At 51.5% G+C, this 14004-nt stretch overlaps 7 protein-coding genes across 7 annotated transcripts; 4 read left to right on the forward strand and 3 right to left on the reverse strand.

The window, feature by feature from the left end:
- Nucleotides 1-241: 241 nt before the first annotated feature.
- On the forward strand, nt 242-1068 carry BBA_00278 (endoplasmic reticulum transmembrane protein; the record flags this gene model as incomplete). Its single annotated transcript, XM_008595375.1, has 4 exons — nt 242-262; nt 344-429; nt 486-644; nt 720-1068. 4 exons carry the CDS (start codon nt 242-244, stop codon nt 1066-1068), a joined length of 615 nt encoding a protein of 204 aa, XP_008593597.1.
- A 216-nt stretch (nt 1069-1284) lies between these two features.
- BBA_00279 (uncharacterized protein) lies at nt 1285-2303 on the reverse strand (the record flags this gene model as incomplete). Its single annotated transcript, XM_008595376.1, has 2 exons — nt 1285-2102; nt 2195-2303. The coding sequence occupies 2 exons, from the start codon at nt 2301-2303 to the stop codon at nt 1285-1287; spliced, it is 927 nt and encodes a 308-aa protein (XP_008593598.1).
- A 1431-nt stretch (nt 2304-3734) lies between these two features.
- Nucleotides 3735-5141, forward strand: BBA_00280 (C6 transcription factor, putative; the record flags this gene model as incomplete). The annotated part of the gene is made up of 1 exon (XM_008595377.1): nt 3735-5141. The coding sequence occupies one exon, from the start codon at nt 3735-3737 to the stop codon at nt 5139-5141; it is 1407 nt and encodes a 468-aa protein (XP_008593599.1).
- Nucleotides 5142-5782: 641 nt separating this feature from the next.
- On the forward strand, nt 5783-6667 carry BBA_00281 (cupin-like protein; the record flags this gene model as incomplete). The annotated part of the gene is made up of 3 exons (XM_008595378.1): nt 5783-5917; nt 5991-6126; nt 6210-6667. 3 exons carry the CDS (start codon nt 5783-5785, stop codon nt 6665-6667), a joined length of 729 nt encoding a protein of 242 aa, XP_008593600.1.
- A 192-nt stretch (nt 6668-6859) lies between these two features.
- On the reverse strand, nt 6860-8676 carry BBA_00282 (MFS allantoate transporter, putative; the record flags this gene model as incomplete). The annotated part of the gene is made up of 6 exons (XM_008595379.1): nt 6860-7144; nt 7205-7537; nt 7587-7850; nt 7930-8185; nt 8251-8469; nt 8546-8676. 6 exons carry the CDS (start codon nt 8674-8676, stop codon nt 6860-6862), a joined length of 1488 nt encoding a protein of 495 aa, XP_008593601.1.
- A 969-nt stretch (nt 8677-9645) lies between these two features.
- Nucleotides 9646-11269, reverse strand: BBA_00283 (membrane transporter; the record flags this gene model as incomplete). Its single annotated transcript, XM_008595380.1, has 5 exons — nt 9646-9784; nt 9841-10312; nt 10373-10718; nt 10792-11146; nt 11214-11269. 5 exons carry the CDS (start codon nt 11267-11269, stop codon nt 9646-9648), a joined length of 1368 nt encoding a protein of 455 aa, XP_008593602.1.
- A 1022-nt stretch (nt 11270-12291) lies between these two features.
- On the forward strand, nt 12292-13005 carry BBA_00284 (uncharacterized protein; the record flags this gene model as incomplete). The annotated part of the gene is made up of 1 exon (XM_008595381.1): nt 12292-13005. The coding sequence occupies one exon, from the start codon at nt 12292-12294 to the stop codon at nt 13003-13005; it is 714 nt and encodes a 237-aa protein (XP_008593603.1).
- Nucleotides 13006-14004: the final 999 nt, after the last annotated feature.

A 14004-nucleotide genomic window follows, 5' to 3' on the forward strand; every position in this document is an offset into this window, starting at 1 on the left:
CCTCGGCTGTGGGAAAACTGGCCACCTTTTCAACAGCTTCCTTCTTTGTCACCACTTTACACATAACCTTGCCAAAGGAGATCATCGCAGCGACACTTTTTTGCTTCTACTCGCTCTTCTCTCCGTCGCTCTCAATCTCGCGCATTCGCGCCTAACTCGAACCCCCCCCTTCTCGCAACGTCACCATACGAAATCCCGCAAGCTTTCTAGTGCATCCAAGCGCAGGCAGACTCTAGTCACCATGACGCTCTACTACACTCTCGTGCGTTTGCTCCTGCGATGGCTGGATCCGGCTGTAATAATGACTGCCGACAAAAACAATGCACTGACTGCGCCATGCTAGGTATTCGCTCTTCTCATGTTTGAGATGGCGCTATTCATGTTCCTGATTGTTCCCCTGCCTCACAACGCTCGCCGTGCCATTCTTACGTATGCAGCTCTCACAATGAACACGCATGGGGCCACAGGCACTAATAACTGTCTAGTTTCGTCTCCGAGAACAAGACCATCCGTCAGATTCAGTACTGGCTCAAGATTACCTTTGTTTTCATCCTCGTCCTCTTCGTCGATTCTGTCAACCGTGTCTACCGTGTCCAGATGGAACTGGCTGAGTCTATGGAGCAGGCTGCTCGCGGCGGCGGAACGTATGTAGCTCCTCCCAGCCACATCAAGAAGGAATCCATTGGAACCTGAATACTAACTCGACTGCTTTCCCGCAGTGTCGTCCTCGGCCACGAGCGCACCGAAGTACAGGCCCGCAAGTTTTATGCCCAGCGCAACATGTACCTCTGCGGCTTCACCCTCTTCCTCTCGCTGATCCTCAACCGCACCTATGTGATGATCAAGGACATCATCCGCCTTGAGGAGCGCGTTCGCGCCTACGACAGCAACAAGAACTTGACCGTCAAGCCCTCGGATGAGGTGGCTGCCCTCAAGAAGCAGCTCGCCGCCAAGGAGCAGGACCTCCAGACGCTCAAGAAGCAGAGCGAGCAGCTGCACAAGAGCTACAACGACCTCGGTGACCAGTACGAGGCTACCCAGGCCAAGGAGGCCAAGAAGGACAAATAGATGTCTATTGCCGCTCCTGCAAACGTTGTTTGACTAGAGTTTGGCAGATGCGCCATGGAGCTCTTGTGCCAAAAGTGTGGGCGAAACAAAAAAAAAGATGAAAAGAGGCGCTGACGCAAAGGAGAAAGGGATTGTTTGATGTTTTGTTGCTCAGGAGCAAGGCGCCTGCAATTGCATGAAATGATAGTTTTACGTTAGCCTCGCGAATTATCTGTTTTACTTTTTGACTCGTTTTGACTGTCTTGTGCCTGCTGCTTGCTCGTCGTCGTTGCCTTTTGTATGCTTTCTCTTTGTCGACGCCTTTTTCACACTACTGATATTTTTTACCTTCTTTTCTGTAACTTTTGCCGTCTTTGCCATCGTTTCGGTCTCTGCCGTCTTTTTACTCTTCTTGTCCTTGGCAGGCTTGGGAGTGTTTGGCTCTGCCTCTGCCTTTTCATCCGACTCGGCACCCTCGGGTCCATTGCGCTTAAACAGCACATATGCCACCTTTTCCACATCTGTCGCGCTCACGCGCAGCCTCTGGACCAGCGATTCCATGTTTTGGCGCAGCATCTCGTACTCTCTATTACTATACTTTAGCTTCGTCACCTTGCCGTCCCCGCACAGCCAGTAAAACGCCTCGTCCGAGAAGAAGATGACGCGCGTTGGGTCGTGCACGCTCAACAAGAGCGACGCTGTAGCGGGGCCGATGCCGCGGAGCTTGGAGAGGCCGGTGAGCGCCGCGGCGACGGCGGCGGCGGAGGGAGAGGAGGAAGAGGAAGATGAAGAGGAAGAGGACGCGTCTGCGCTGCTGCTGCGGTAGTTTTTGATGATGGCGGCAATGGTGCGCCGCGCCGCGGTGGCGTTGTTGGATGAGGCGAGGCCCATGAGCATGGGACGAAACTTGCCGTGGCGCAGCTTCCACTCCACGAGGAGCTTGACGTCCTCGAGCGTCATCTCCTTGGGGGGCAATGCGCCAGCGGCAAAGTTGGCGATGGCCGTGCCGTAGCGGTACTGGTCGAGCTGCTGCAGAGTTTTCTGGCCGGGTTTGGCTGAGGAATTTGTCAGCGGGGGGGCGTTTTGAATAAGAAGAAAAAAAAATAGTCAGATTTTGAAGAGGGGAGAATTTTCGTGAAAAGCGTACATCCTTTTGTCTGGGAGATTTTTTCAACCAGAGATGGGTATTCATCGAGGAGGGCTGTAAACTCGTCGTGAGTTATCGCGTCTGGCGCGGGCACATCAGTGGGCGCCATTTGCGGTCGGTAAAGGAGCTCTTTTGCTCAGTAATGCAGAAATTTTGCTTTCAAGACGTGGCTCTATATGGATAATGAAAATGATGATGTGGGAGCTGTCGAGCGCGGCTTGGAGCCTTTCGGAGGCGGATGCTTGTGAGTCAGATGTAGTAGTGGATGGATGGATGACTGAGGCGCGCGTGAAGCGTGTCTGCCTGTTTGCAGAGTCGGCGGTCGTGGTGGACTGGGGCTGACACATGTTGGCCATCAATCTCGGCCAGGCACCCCCAGTTCGTCAACGGTGTTGATCCTCCTTCAATAAAGGCCTGGATTTTTTTACCCTCTCAAGATAGGTATTTGGGTTTTCATACTTTTAAAGGGAACCAGAAAACACTGACTGTGACTTCCGACTTGTGAGACAGAACATGGCGCTGAACCAGCCAGTTCTAGCGGCAAAACAACATGTAAAAGAGCGGCGTATAATTCATCTCATGTGCTGTCTTTAGGTGCAACCATGTATACATGAGGCGTTTGATGAAGCACAGGGCAATCTTTCCACGCCAGTGTATTGGCGCAAAGTTACTGAGCTGGCCGAGATCAGGTAGGCGTATAGATTTGGACTGCGCGCATCTTTGATCTGGCCGGCTTGATCGGGCGGCTGCAAGAATCTGTTGATACGTTGCAGCTGCAAGGAAAGACAAACTAGGCCTGATGATATACAACTAATTTTTTTTTTTTTTTTTGTGTTTGGGTGATTCGGCACTCGCTCTGACGAGGTTTGTGACGGCTGCTGCCACCTTGCCACCGTCACATTAACTACAGCCACGATTGATCACGAATTATCCATTCCGTACGAGTGAAAAAATTGCAAAAAGACAAGGAACAAATTTAATTTTGAAATTAATTCAGTGGTCTTGGCTCATCAATCCCCTCTGACACTCGTTGGCCTGTGATTCAGTGCCCTAAATGTAAGGCCACTAGTTTATACTTACTGTACTCTGTAGTTCAGCCATCATCAGCCTGACCAGGTCATGGTCTACCATCCGATAACACCTCATTCAAACCGAGAGAGAGCCGTGCTATACCGCCGGATTGGCTCCCACAAGGCACAGGCTACACGATGATGCTTCGAGGCGTGAGACATGTCCCCTAATACCACCAGGAATCCTAGCGACTCCTCCCGCCAGCGCAGGGCTCATTTGAAATCTAGAAAGGGCTGCATGAGATGCAAGGGGCTGAGGAAAAAGGTGGGAAATCTTTCAATTACAAGTCGCTCGCGTTTCTAATTGACAATTCGATCAGTGTGATGAGGAAAAGCCCAAATGTTCGCGCTGCTTGAAGCAGAATGTCAATTGTGAATATGTGACTGCTGCAGACGCCAGTGATGAAGCAGCCACTGGCAGCGTCTCTGAGGGACATGGACGGCAGAGGCCTCGTGACCCAGGCTTGGAAATGACAGACTCGACATCTACTGATCCAATCTCAGCGAATGCTGGCATTCATGACGCTGATGGTTCCGCCGTTCCGCCAACCGTTGACAGCGGCCGCGTGCAAAGCCTGCCCATGCTGAGTGCCTGCGAGCTGGAGCTCTTCAGCCACTACATTACACACACCAGCCGAGTGATTCCACACGGCAAGGAAGACATGTTCCCACTGCAAATCGGCATGCCCAACTTGGCGTTTACGAACCCGGCCGTCATGCACTCCATCCTCGCCCTGGCCGCGTCCTGCAAGTGCCATGATATGATGGGGAGCTGGGCCACGTCGCCCGCTAAGCTCGAGGATATTTGTGACTTGCTGAGACTGGCGGACCGTCACCACCAGACCTCGCTGGACCAGTTGCAAAACGACATCAAGGAGAGGCAGTTCCAAGCCGTCTTACCCAACGCCGCTTTAATGGTGCTGTACGCCCTCTCGTGCCACTACGTGCGCGTGCTGCTGGCCAGACGGGCCAAGCAGTTGCGAATCTTGCTTTCCAACGACGTGCTGCCCTTTCAATCGCAGTGGATCACGTCCATACGCGCGGCGCACGTAGCATTTGTTGGGCTTTTGCAGCCCGGGCTGCGCTCCAACGGTAGACCTGCTTCACCACGTTCCGATGCAAGGGCGGAGGAGGAAGAGGTCGAGCTGCTTGCATCGCCGTCTGGCCCACCAGAGGGCGATCAGAGCACATACACGTCTGAAGACGGTCCTGCAGAAGAGACAAGACGCCTGTTGCTGCCCATTATTTCCACCACATACGAAGCCGCCCTGGCGAAACTGAGAGCCCGAAATGGGAAGCTCGAGCTCAGCTCGGAGCCACTCGACGACAAATTAGAGGCATGCGGCACAGCTCTCGTGCTCCTCGAAGAGCTCTTCCACACCGTCATGGGCAATGAAGCTTTCCACACTCTACCGCGAAAACCCCATGATTTCGGGGCGCTGGAGGATGTTCCCGCGTGGCTGGTGCGGTATCTGGCGCGCGTGACGTCCGCGACGCCTTCCAAGCTGTGGCGGCGACGCATCATGGCGTTTTTGAACCAGGTCCCGTTTGACTTTCTCCGTCTCGTGCAGCGGGCGCTCGACTGCATGCCGGTCGAGGAGAGTCCGGCGCAGTCGCGCGGCGCCGATGACGACGACGAGGAGCCGCTGCCGCTCGAGGCGGCGCACAAGCCCGCCATGGACATTTTCGCGCACTGGCTGGTGCTGGTGATGCTCCTGGACGGTGTGTGGTGGATCGGCGACATTGGACACTGGGAGCTGGGCCGCATCATTCGCTTCATAGAGACGCAGGGCTTTGTGCTTGACCTGGCCGAGGGCGAGACGTGGTGGCCGGAAACAATGTGCGCGATCAAGTCCACTCTGGGCAGTGCAGCCTGAATGACTCCCATCAGCGACAAGATAGATGATCTACCTTCCCTGTGAGTCCATAATGTGCGGTTGCGAGCAAAGCGATGGACGGCTGATGCTGAGTTGAAGAATGACAAATGAAAAGCCACTGAAGAAATTTGTCGCATGGGTTGATCGTGCGATACGCCCGGAATACGCCAGCGGGGCGGCAAATACGACAGCGCTGACGGTGAATACGCCAAGTCGCCTAACAACGGCGTATTGAGCAGGCAGGCATACCATTTTGCATGCACAGCCTTTTCAATTAATGGATCTCTTTGATCTAGCTAAAGTATGATTTCGGCTGTGAAGACGCTTGCCTAGAATGTGTCCAGTAATGGTAAGTATCGACTGTTATTTGGAATATTTACGCTTTGCTCTCGTCTGCTGAAGAGCGCTGCGATGGCTTGCCATGACTGTGCCGCTTACTGACTATTGTTAGAAATATTTTTTGTAATGAATATGACTCTGATAATTTCAAATCAATTATATATCTGGCGAATATATAAGGATGCTGGGAACCCGACAGTTTCGAAAACACACAGATACACCATTATCACACATCCCATATTAAAGCACCTTGCGATACCAAACACCTTTTCACAGTTCATCCCTTAGTCAAAAAAGTTACCATGATATTCAACGCCATCTCCATTATTGCAGCCGTTCTGGCCATGTCTCCTACTGCAGTTTCTGCGCCGACTAATCAGACGAAGCCAGGCGCTGAACTCAGCAAAGCCGCTCGTCTGCGCATGGCTGATAGGCACGTATTGAATCTCACATGAGCACCTGAAATGAATTTGGTGACTAACTCGACCTCGACGTTAAAGTTTTGCGGAGCGATACAGTATCTTGGCTGATGACAAGGACTTTGTCTTTGATCTTGGCCAGAACGGCTTCCAGTCCATTGCGAACCGCCAGACGTTTCCCGCCATGGTCGGCACAGGCACCAGCATCGCAGCCGCCAGGTTTCCCGGTACGTCTTTTTTTTTTTTTCGAAAATGAAACATTTTGTCTGCCTTCTAGATGCAATCTGCCTCCTGACGTTTTTTTCCACAGGTTGCTCCATCAGCAAGCTGCACATTCACCCCCGCGCCGCCGAGATGCTCGTCCTCCTCTCCGGGCGGCTCGTCACCGAGACAATCCCAGAGCTCGGCGCCGCCGCCGCCGCCGGAGCTGCTGACGGGCAGACGGTGCAGCAGCAGCAGCAGCGCGTCATCCGCAACGAGCTGGCGCCCAACACGCTGACCGTCTTTGACCAGGGCGCGCTGCACACGCAAATCAACCCAGAGTGCGACGACGCCACCGCGCTGACCGTCTTCTCGGCCGAGGACGGCGGCTTCGGCTTCGTCGCCGACCAGGCGTTTGCGCTGCCCGACGACGTCATTGCCACGCAGCTGGGCGACGCCATCTCGGGCGCGGACATTGACAGGATTCGCGCGGCGCTGCCGGCGGGCGTGGCGGCGCAGATTGATGCGTGTGTGGAGAAGTGCAAGATTGAAAAGCGGCATTTCTAAGGTGGAAAGTCGACGAGACTTGAAAGGGAATGCGGAGTAGATGGTGTACTTGTCAGAGGGTTGCAGGCTGAAGTTTGGATGCTGTCCGCAAGACGTGGAACACGATGCGGCTGCTAAACAGTATGGAATGAAGGTGCCCTGTCATCACGACCAACGCGTGAATGATTAGGTGTTGTGCAAACAAATGCCATCTTAATACACATATCTAAACCCTTTAATTTCCTTGTCCGTCCTGTCCATCATTGCCATCAAGGCTTGCGTCTGCACAATGTCTTCATCGGCTAGCTCGGTACTATTTTCGTGTCGATGACGACTGCGGTTCACCCACATGAGATAGAACCGCATCAAAAGGCATAGTATAAAGCAGGCTGTCTGACATATGATGAGAGCGACAAAGCCAGAACTATATGATGGCGCTTCCCGCTCAAAGAACAGCTGAGGACCAATAATGTTGCCTGCGCAAAACGCAGTAAAAGTCTACATCAACATTAGAAAAGGAGGTGGTTCTTTGGTGGCCAAGTTTGAATATCGACTTACCAAGGCATTGACGGTTGTCTTCTTGGTAAATCCGCCAATATTTCCAGACACCATGGACATGAGCAAGGGAAAGGACGCCGAGTTTGCACCCATCAAACAGGTGCCTGCATATTGACCCCATTTGTTTTCTTCAGGCATTTGCCGAACGAGGGCAGCGCCTACGAGGGCGGTGGCAAAGGTGAGCATCATCCAGTATGTTCGAGTATTTTTGAGGTAGCTGCTGCCTCCTGTGCACAGGATAACGAGAGCAAGCTGAACCAGATATGGGACACATTGAAGAAGAAGAGTGTCAAATGTGCTAAATCCGACGCCTCGAAGAATAATGGAGCGAAACTACTGCAAGGTTAGATTTGTTGCGCGCGTCGAGGCTGTATCTGCTTACCGTAGTGACTCCGCCATTGGGAATATTGGACGAAAAATGGATGAGAACCAAGAACCAGGTTTTCGGGTCGAGCAGCGCCTCACGGACTTGGTTCCATTTGAGCTCGTCGTTTTTTATACCAGTCAAGTTCTCCTGAACTCGAATGACGACCTTTTCCCGGTCGGCCTTGCTAAAGAACCAGGCATTGGATGGCTCATCTGGAAGAAGAAAGACGTTGGCGCACGACCAAGCAATAGTTATACTACCCAGGATGAGAAATGAAGCCTTTTGAAAAAAAAGTTGTCAGGGCGTGATTGGTCAATCAATTGGGGTGGGTTGGAAGGAGGGATGAACAAAAACAAACCTTCCAAGGCGCAATGCTGCTCATATGGCCGATGCCGTAATTCAGCAACCCGCCGAATAAGCCGGCCGAGGTGTTGCCAAGAAACCAAGCCGCATGACGGAGAGGCTGCTCGGATTTCTTGTAAAACATGGAAATGATGATTGTCAGACCCGGTGCAATGGCCGACTCGGCGACGCCGAGGAAAAAGCGTGTGGCGAGGAGACTGGCCGCATCATGACAGACGGCCGTGAGCATCAGTATAGAGCCCCATACAAGACTTTGCGCAAAAGGTCAGCCGGGAAAAGTTGCAGGGATGGAGAAAGTCAAGGCCGTGAAACTAACATGGACGCAGTGATTGCCTTGCCAACTCTCCAGCGAATCATTACGACTCCGGCAGGGTACGAGGCGACGATGTAACCAAAGTAGTATATGCTACTGGACCAGGAGTAGTCTGAGCCAGAGAGACCAAGGTCGTGACGAAGGCCCAGAATGGCTGTCGAGCCGAGTGCCGACTTGTCGAGGTATTGAAAAAAATAACTAGTTGCCATGATGGGGAGCAGGCTGATGGAATTAGCGAAACCTCTATGAACTGACGATTCTCTCATGTTCTTTTTTTTTTTTTTTTTTTTTTGCCTACCATAGATCCAGCTTACGCATGATACGTCTGTCCTCCTCTGGTGACAGGTGATGAGTATCAGTGTCTGCCACAACTTTGAGATTCTCAATAGTGGTGACATTGCCCTCGCTCTCTTCAATGTTATGACCCATCTCTTTTTTACAGTGATGAATGAATTTGCAAACGCTCAGAGATTCGGTAACACTTCGTGATTGCAAATGGTTGGCTGAGAGTAGATCCAACAACGGGGGGGGGGGGGGGAAAGTGATGGGACCCTTGTTGAAACTTGAGAGACGAATGCCGAGAGTCGGCCGCAATGAACTTGGTTGATTTCCCCAAACTCCCCACTTACATTGTTCTGCACAATTTCAATATAGACAAGGAGAAGTGAGGGGCGATCATTGGAGTATATTGTTGGGATTTGATTGAAAAAGCCCCCGCTGCAGATTCTGGGGTACATTGCGGGGAAAGCTGAGACGAGGCTCGGGCAACTAGCCCTTGTCCAATATTTGCGTATTCGGAATCCAAAATCGAAAGATGTTGTTCAAAATGGCCAGCTAGCCTGATCTGGGGCCATGCAGCTCTGGATGTTCCTGAACGTGGGGTCGAACATGTCTACACGGTAGGCCGACTGCTTTCTGCGGTCAATTTAGTAGTTTTCAAAGAGGCGCCCGTGTACCTTTTACTCTCTCCTGACTTTGCATTGACCAAAGTATCTATTGTACGGAATACACCCAAACATCTTTCAGCCTGCTGAAATGTTCACTGGCATCGAAACGCCCTACGAGGTACATATGCAACACGCAACATGAACTAAAAATGAGGCTTTGCTGGCGCTAACCGCCGGATCCCGCAGATTGGCTCTCACTATGAAAGCCAAGCCAGCCAAGAGATTTGTGCTTGGCAGGTGTCGAATCTTATACCTGGTATTTCCAGAGAAAAAAAAAAAAGCAAGATGAGCTACAAGTGAAGCATACGATAGAATCAACAAGGAGGAAGCACAGATTGTCTTGGCTTATACTGTCTTTCTCTATCATCATGATTAAATCACGACCCTTGTATCAAATATGTTTAATCTAATTTGACAATACTCTGCAAAGCTGCTGCCATGTATGTACTGCTCAAATATTCCGCTCCTCTTCCTTGCACTCCTTGTCAGTCTCTTTCGGTCTGGGAAGCCCCTCCTGAGAGGGATAGTCAGTGTCTGCGACATGAAAAATGAGCACCCAGACGACACCAATGATACCAAGTACAAAAAAGCTATGATACTAGTCAGTGACTGCACATTACCGCTCGTGCAACTTTACTAAACTCACGAAAGCTGCAGGCTCGCCTGTCTAATGAATGGAACCCGCTCCCCGGCCAAGAGAAACGAAACCATCATTCCAAAGGTCGAGTAGAATTTAAACATTCCCGCCACTCGTGCCAGTTTTGCCGGGTCAACCGCCGTCGACGACAAGTTGTATTCGATACACATCTGGTAGCCCGCATACGTGGCGCCGAACAAGAGGAAGCACGCCATGATGCCGCCGAATTCGGGGTCCGTCCAGTCAAAGGGATCCGAGACTCGACGGGACTCGACGCGGTGTACCTCTAACCAGCTCATGAGGCCTACGCATCCGGCTATGGCGACGGTGCCCATGACTGCGATGCCGAATAGGCCGCGGTGACGACGGGACCGGACGAAGCGGCCGTCGAGGATGCAGATGAGCAAGCCGGGGATTAGTATTTGGATAGTCTGGTAAGCAAAATTGTTGACGGATCGGGTTCTCAAATTGAAGAAGCGACCTTTTCGGGAGTTAATTGTATGATTTCAGATTTTCTTTTGAGAAGGGGGAGTGAACAAACCATTGACACTGCTGACAAGTGCCAGACCCATCTCACAGCCAAGTTGTGCCGGTGCCAGAATGAGATATTTGCGTGTTGTCATTAGTTTGACTGTTTCCTTGACTTCATACCAGACTTTGGAGTCTCTCGAGGCCGCAATGTGCGAGCCGTCTTTCCGCACCACATCTTTCGGGTGCACGATAAAGACCATGGCGATGAAGAATGCACTTGCATGCAACACGATAAAGACAATGTATACGGCGTCTGACACACCGACTGGATGAGTCTGATGAATATTCAAGCTCAGCGAGATGGAGCTTCCAACCATGGCGCCAAAGCTCCGCAGCATCCATTGAACGCTAATGTACTGATTTCTCTTGGTCAGCCCCCCCCTTCCCCCCCATTGCACACAATACTTTGGGGATCTGTCTGGCACTTACAAGAGCCTTGTCCTTTTCTTGAGCATACGCAAACTGAACAAACGCGGCCGTCGACCACAAGAAGCCACCAGTGAGCCCCAGCACGGCTCCGCCAAGAAGAGGAAACCAAGAGTGCCCGGTCCGGTCATAGTACCAGAGGCCGCCGACGTACAACGGATAGCCCAGGGAGCCCATCATGAGGCACGTCTTTGGCCTGAGCACGTTGACGAGCACGCCGCCAAAGAAGCCGACGAGGGAAAAGAGGCCGTAGAGAATGGCATTGGTCTTGTTGGCCACGTCTGCCGAGGATGGATGCCCGCCACCGGCACCGAGACCCGTCAGGGCCGTGTAGATGCCGGGCAGACAGAACAGCAAGCTAAAAGGGCCAGAATGTCAGTCATGTTTATAAGTTTTAAACTCAATTGTACTTTTTTGAAACATACACGCCCACGACAAAGTTTTGACTAAATGGCCGCGCGATATAGGCGCGCACCTCCATGTCGGCTATGGACAGCAGCCGGGCGAGCTGGCTAGTTACTCAAGCCGATTCCGGTACCCGTTGGCCGAGCATTGGCAACCAACCCGTTACAGGTGGAAGAAGACGTGGGCCTACGCCGTTTTTGCATACGGCGCTGGGTTGGAGTTGAATACAAGGGCCGGGCGAAAGAAGATGAGGGTAGAATTGAAAACTAGTTTAGTCACGTCATATCTATAGGTAGTTTTGGAAACGGTGGCTAGCCTGGTGACACTCCACAAGTCAAACCAGACAGATAACAAGTTGATTTGTAAATAAATTGTATAGTACGCATATCTACCCCGCATTATTGAAATGCCAAACATTGTAAAGTAGTTGCAGGCAGGTTCGTTTTTACTGGCGTTGGAGTCGGCACCTGTAGTATAAATATGGCAACTCGTTGCCAGGCAGACAAGACACGACCGTATGAGAACCGCAGGTTGTCGCCAACTTTTTGACGGCCATGGCGGGATCCCTAGCTCACTCCTTCCTTTGTTGAATGCAGTAATGCCGACTTATCCGTCTGCCCCTCTTTATTGCGTCCTGGAGATGGCTGCCTATACACAGATGAAGAGAAGAATTGGGGCTTCAGGAAATGAAAAGACATGTTTTCTTGTCAGTTCGTGTCCATTTTGGCCATCATCACAAGCCGTGACCGATTATTCATGCCATCAAACAGAAACAAGTTCAGCCCCTACGTACTAGAATCGAAGCATCCAAAAGAGGCAGGCAGGCAGGCGGGCGCTGAAGAACGCTCCATACCGATTCTCCAAACAGACAAGGCTGCAGATGCTGGCAAATGGTTCGCCAATTTGTATTATATGATACTTTTATAGCTCCGCACGAAGGGCAGAGAACTTGCTCGTGGCTGCAATAACTAACCTCGTTAACGATGCTGACCTGGGGTGCGCCGTGAATTCACCATACACGCATTTCGTTTTATATCGCTGCCCAAAAACAAAAAAAAAAAGTTCAAGTCAGGAAAAAGCTGTTGAAAAAAAAAAAAAATGACGAAAAATCTAAAACGAAAACAGTCACAAGAGCTGCGAGAGAGCGACGACGGTGCTACCCAGCCTGAGCCGCTCATCGCCCGTGAAATCACACCCCGAGACGACAAGCAGCCTTCGCAACTCGCTCGTCTCCCTCACGAGCTTCTTGTTCAAGTACTCTACCCGCTTCTTGTCCACGATGAGCCGCTCTTGCTACTTCCCAAGGCGCGGTTTGTCCCAGTCAAAAAGTCGTCCACCACCCGCGGCAGTGCTGCCTGGTCGCCGTTGGTCAGCATCCTCCTCGCCTGCCGCGCCATGTACTTTGCGGGCATCCAAATGTTTTACGGTCGCAACACGCTGCGCTTTGTCGAGGCGCTTCACTTTCGAAAGCTCGTCGAGACAAGACTGGGCTACGACCAGCGCTGCAGCGTCACCTCTATTCGGCTTGATGTCGCCTGGCAAAAGAGGGGACGGAGCAGCAGCAGCAGCAGGAGCTCGGCTTGGCGACTTTTGCATGAATGCGATGTATGTGCAGAGTGGAGGGATGTGCTTGATCAACTTCCGAATTTGATCAAGATTGTCGTGAGGAATGTGACGGATTTTAAAAAGGCGGAATTGATGGCGCAGGTGGATATCAAGGCCTTTGAGGCGAAAATGAGGGAGGAGATTGGGCCAGGAAATGTAGGATTGCTGACGTTTGAATGGCCGACAGGTGCTTCCGATGCTGAATAGTAGATGAAAACTACCAAGGATGACGGTACAGGCCAATTTGCTGGCGATAGCGTGAAGAAGAGAATCGTCCGCAAAGGTCGAAAGTACATTTGAGAACCCATGATAGAGCCTGCCCTGCAAGATGGATTGTTGTAAAGCAGGAAGCAATGGCATTGTCATCTATAGAATACATTCCATCACCAACGCTAGAAAATAAAGTGCTGTTGCTCCAGGGCAAGCCGTGTAGATGCTTCAGCCTTGCATTCAACATCGATTTTTCATGTGCCTGCAAGATTAGTTGAGTTGGAGTTTATTTATAAACTTGATAGCAAACAGTTATACGACGTCATAATGCCCAGTCTGCTTGCATATTAATGGTTTGGTGCAGGTACCCGATCTCCAGAGCCGACTACCTGAATAGGCAACTATACCAAGGATACCAGGGATAGATAGCGTGGCGTCAGATCCGGGAACAAGCCGTGTCATACCATCGCTGCCACAATGGGACTTTTTAATTGAAGGGCAGGTGAGACACGATGCAATTTAGATTATGCAGTCCTCTGCATTTTCAGTCTACATAGTTTTTTTCTAGTGAAGAAATCGGCGCAAGATCGTCGCACGCACCTCGTCTTGGAAGCCCGATTTGTTAGCGGCCGCGGACTTTTCCGAGCTCCAGCCAACCAAAAGCCTCAGCCGGGCCACTGACAATCCCCGCAATTTTTTTTTTCCTTTTCCTGTCCCCTCGCCTCGCACTTGAAACCTATCTCAAAGATACCTGCGGATAGACACTTCACAAACCCTGTATCTCGGAGAACAAATATTCACAATGGGCAACGTAAGTCACCATCTTCTCGCCGCACCCCCGTCGCGTACTATACCCTCGCCACGGCGCTCTAGTTCTAACCAGGAAAATTTTACCAGGGAGCCAAAGCACAGCAGAAGCGCGAGCGCAACGCCAAGGACAAGGCCGGCGCGGCCAAGTCGCAGCTCAAGGTGGTATGTAGACCTCTTTTTCTTTTT

The sequence above is a fragment of the Beauveria bassiana genome (genome assembly GCF_000280675.1).
Source record: "Beauveria bassiana ARSEF 2860 unplaced genomic scaffold BBA_S00001, whole genome shotgun sequence".
Taxonomy (NCBI): Eukaryota; Fungi; Ascomycota; class Sordariomycetes; order Hypocreales; family Cordycipitaceae; genus Beauveria; species Beauveria bassiana.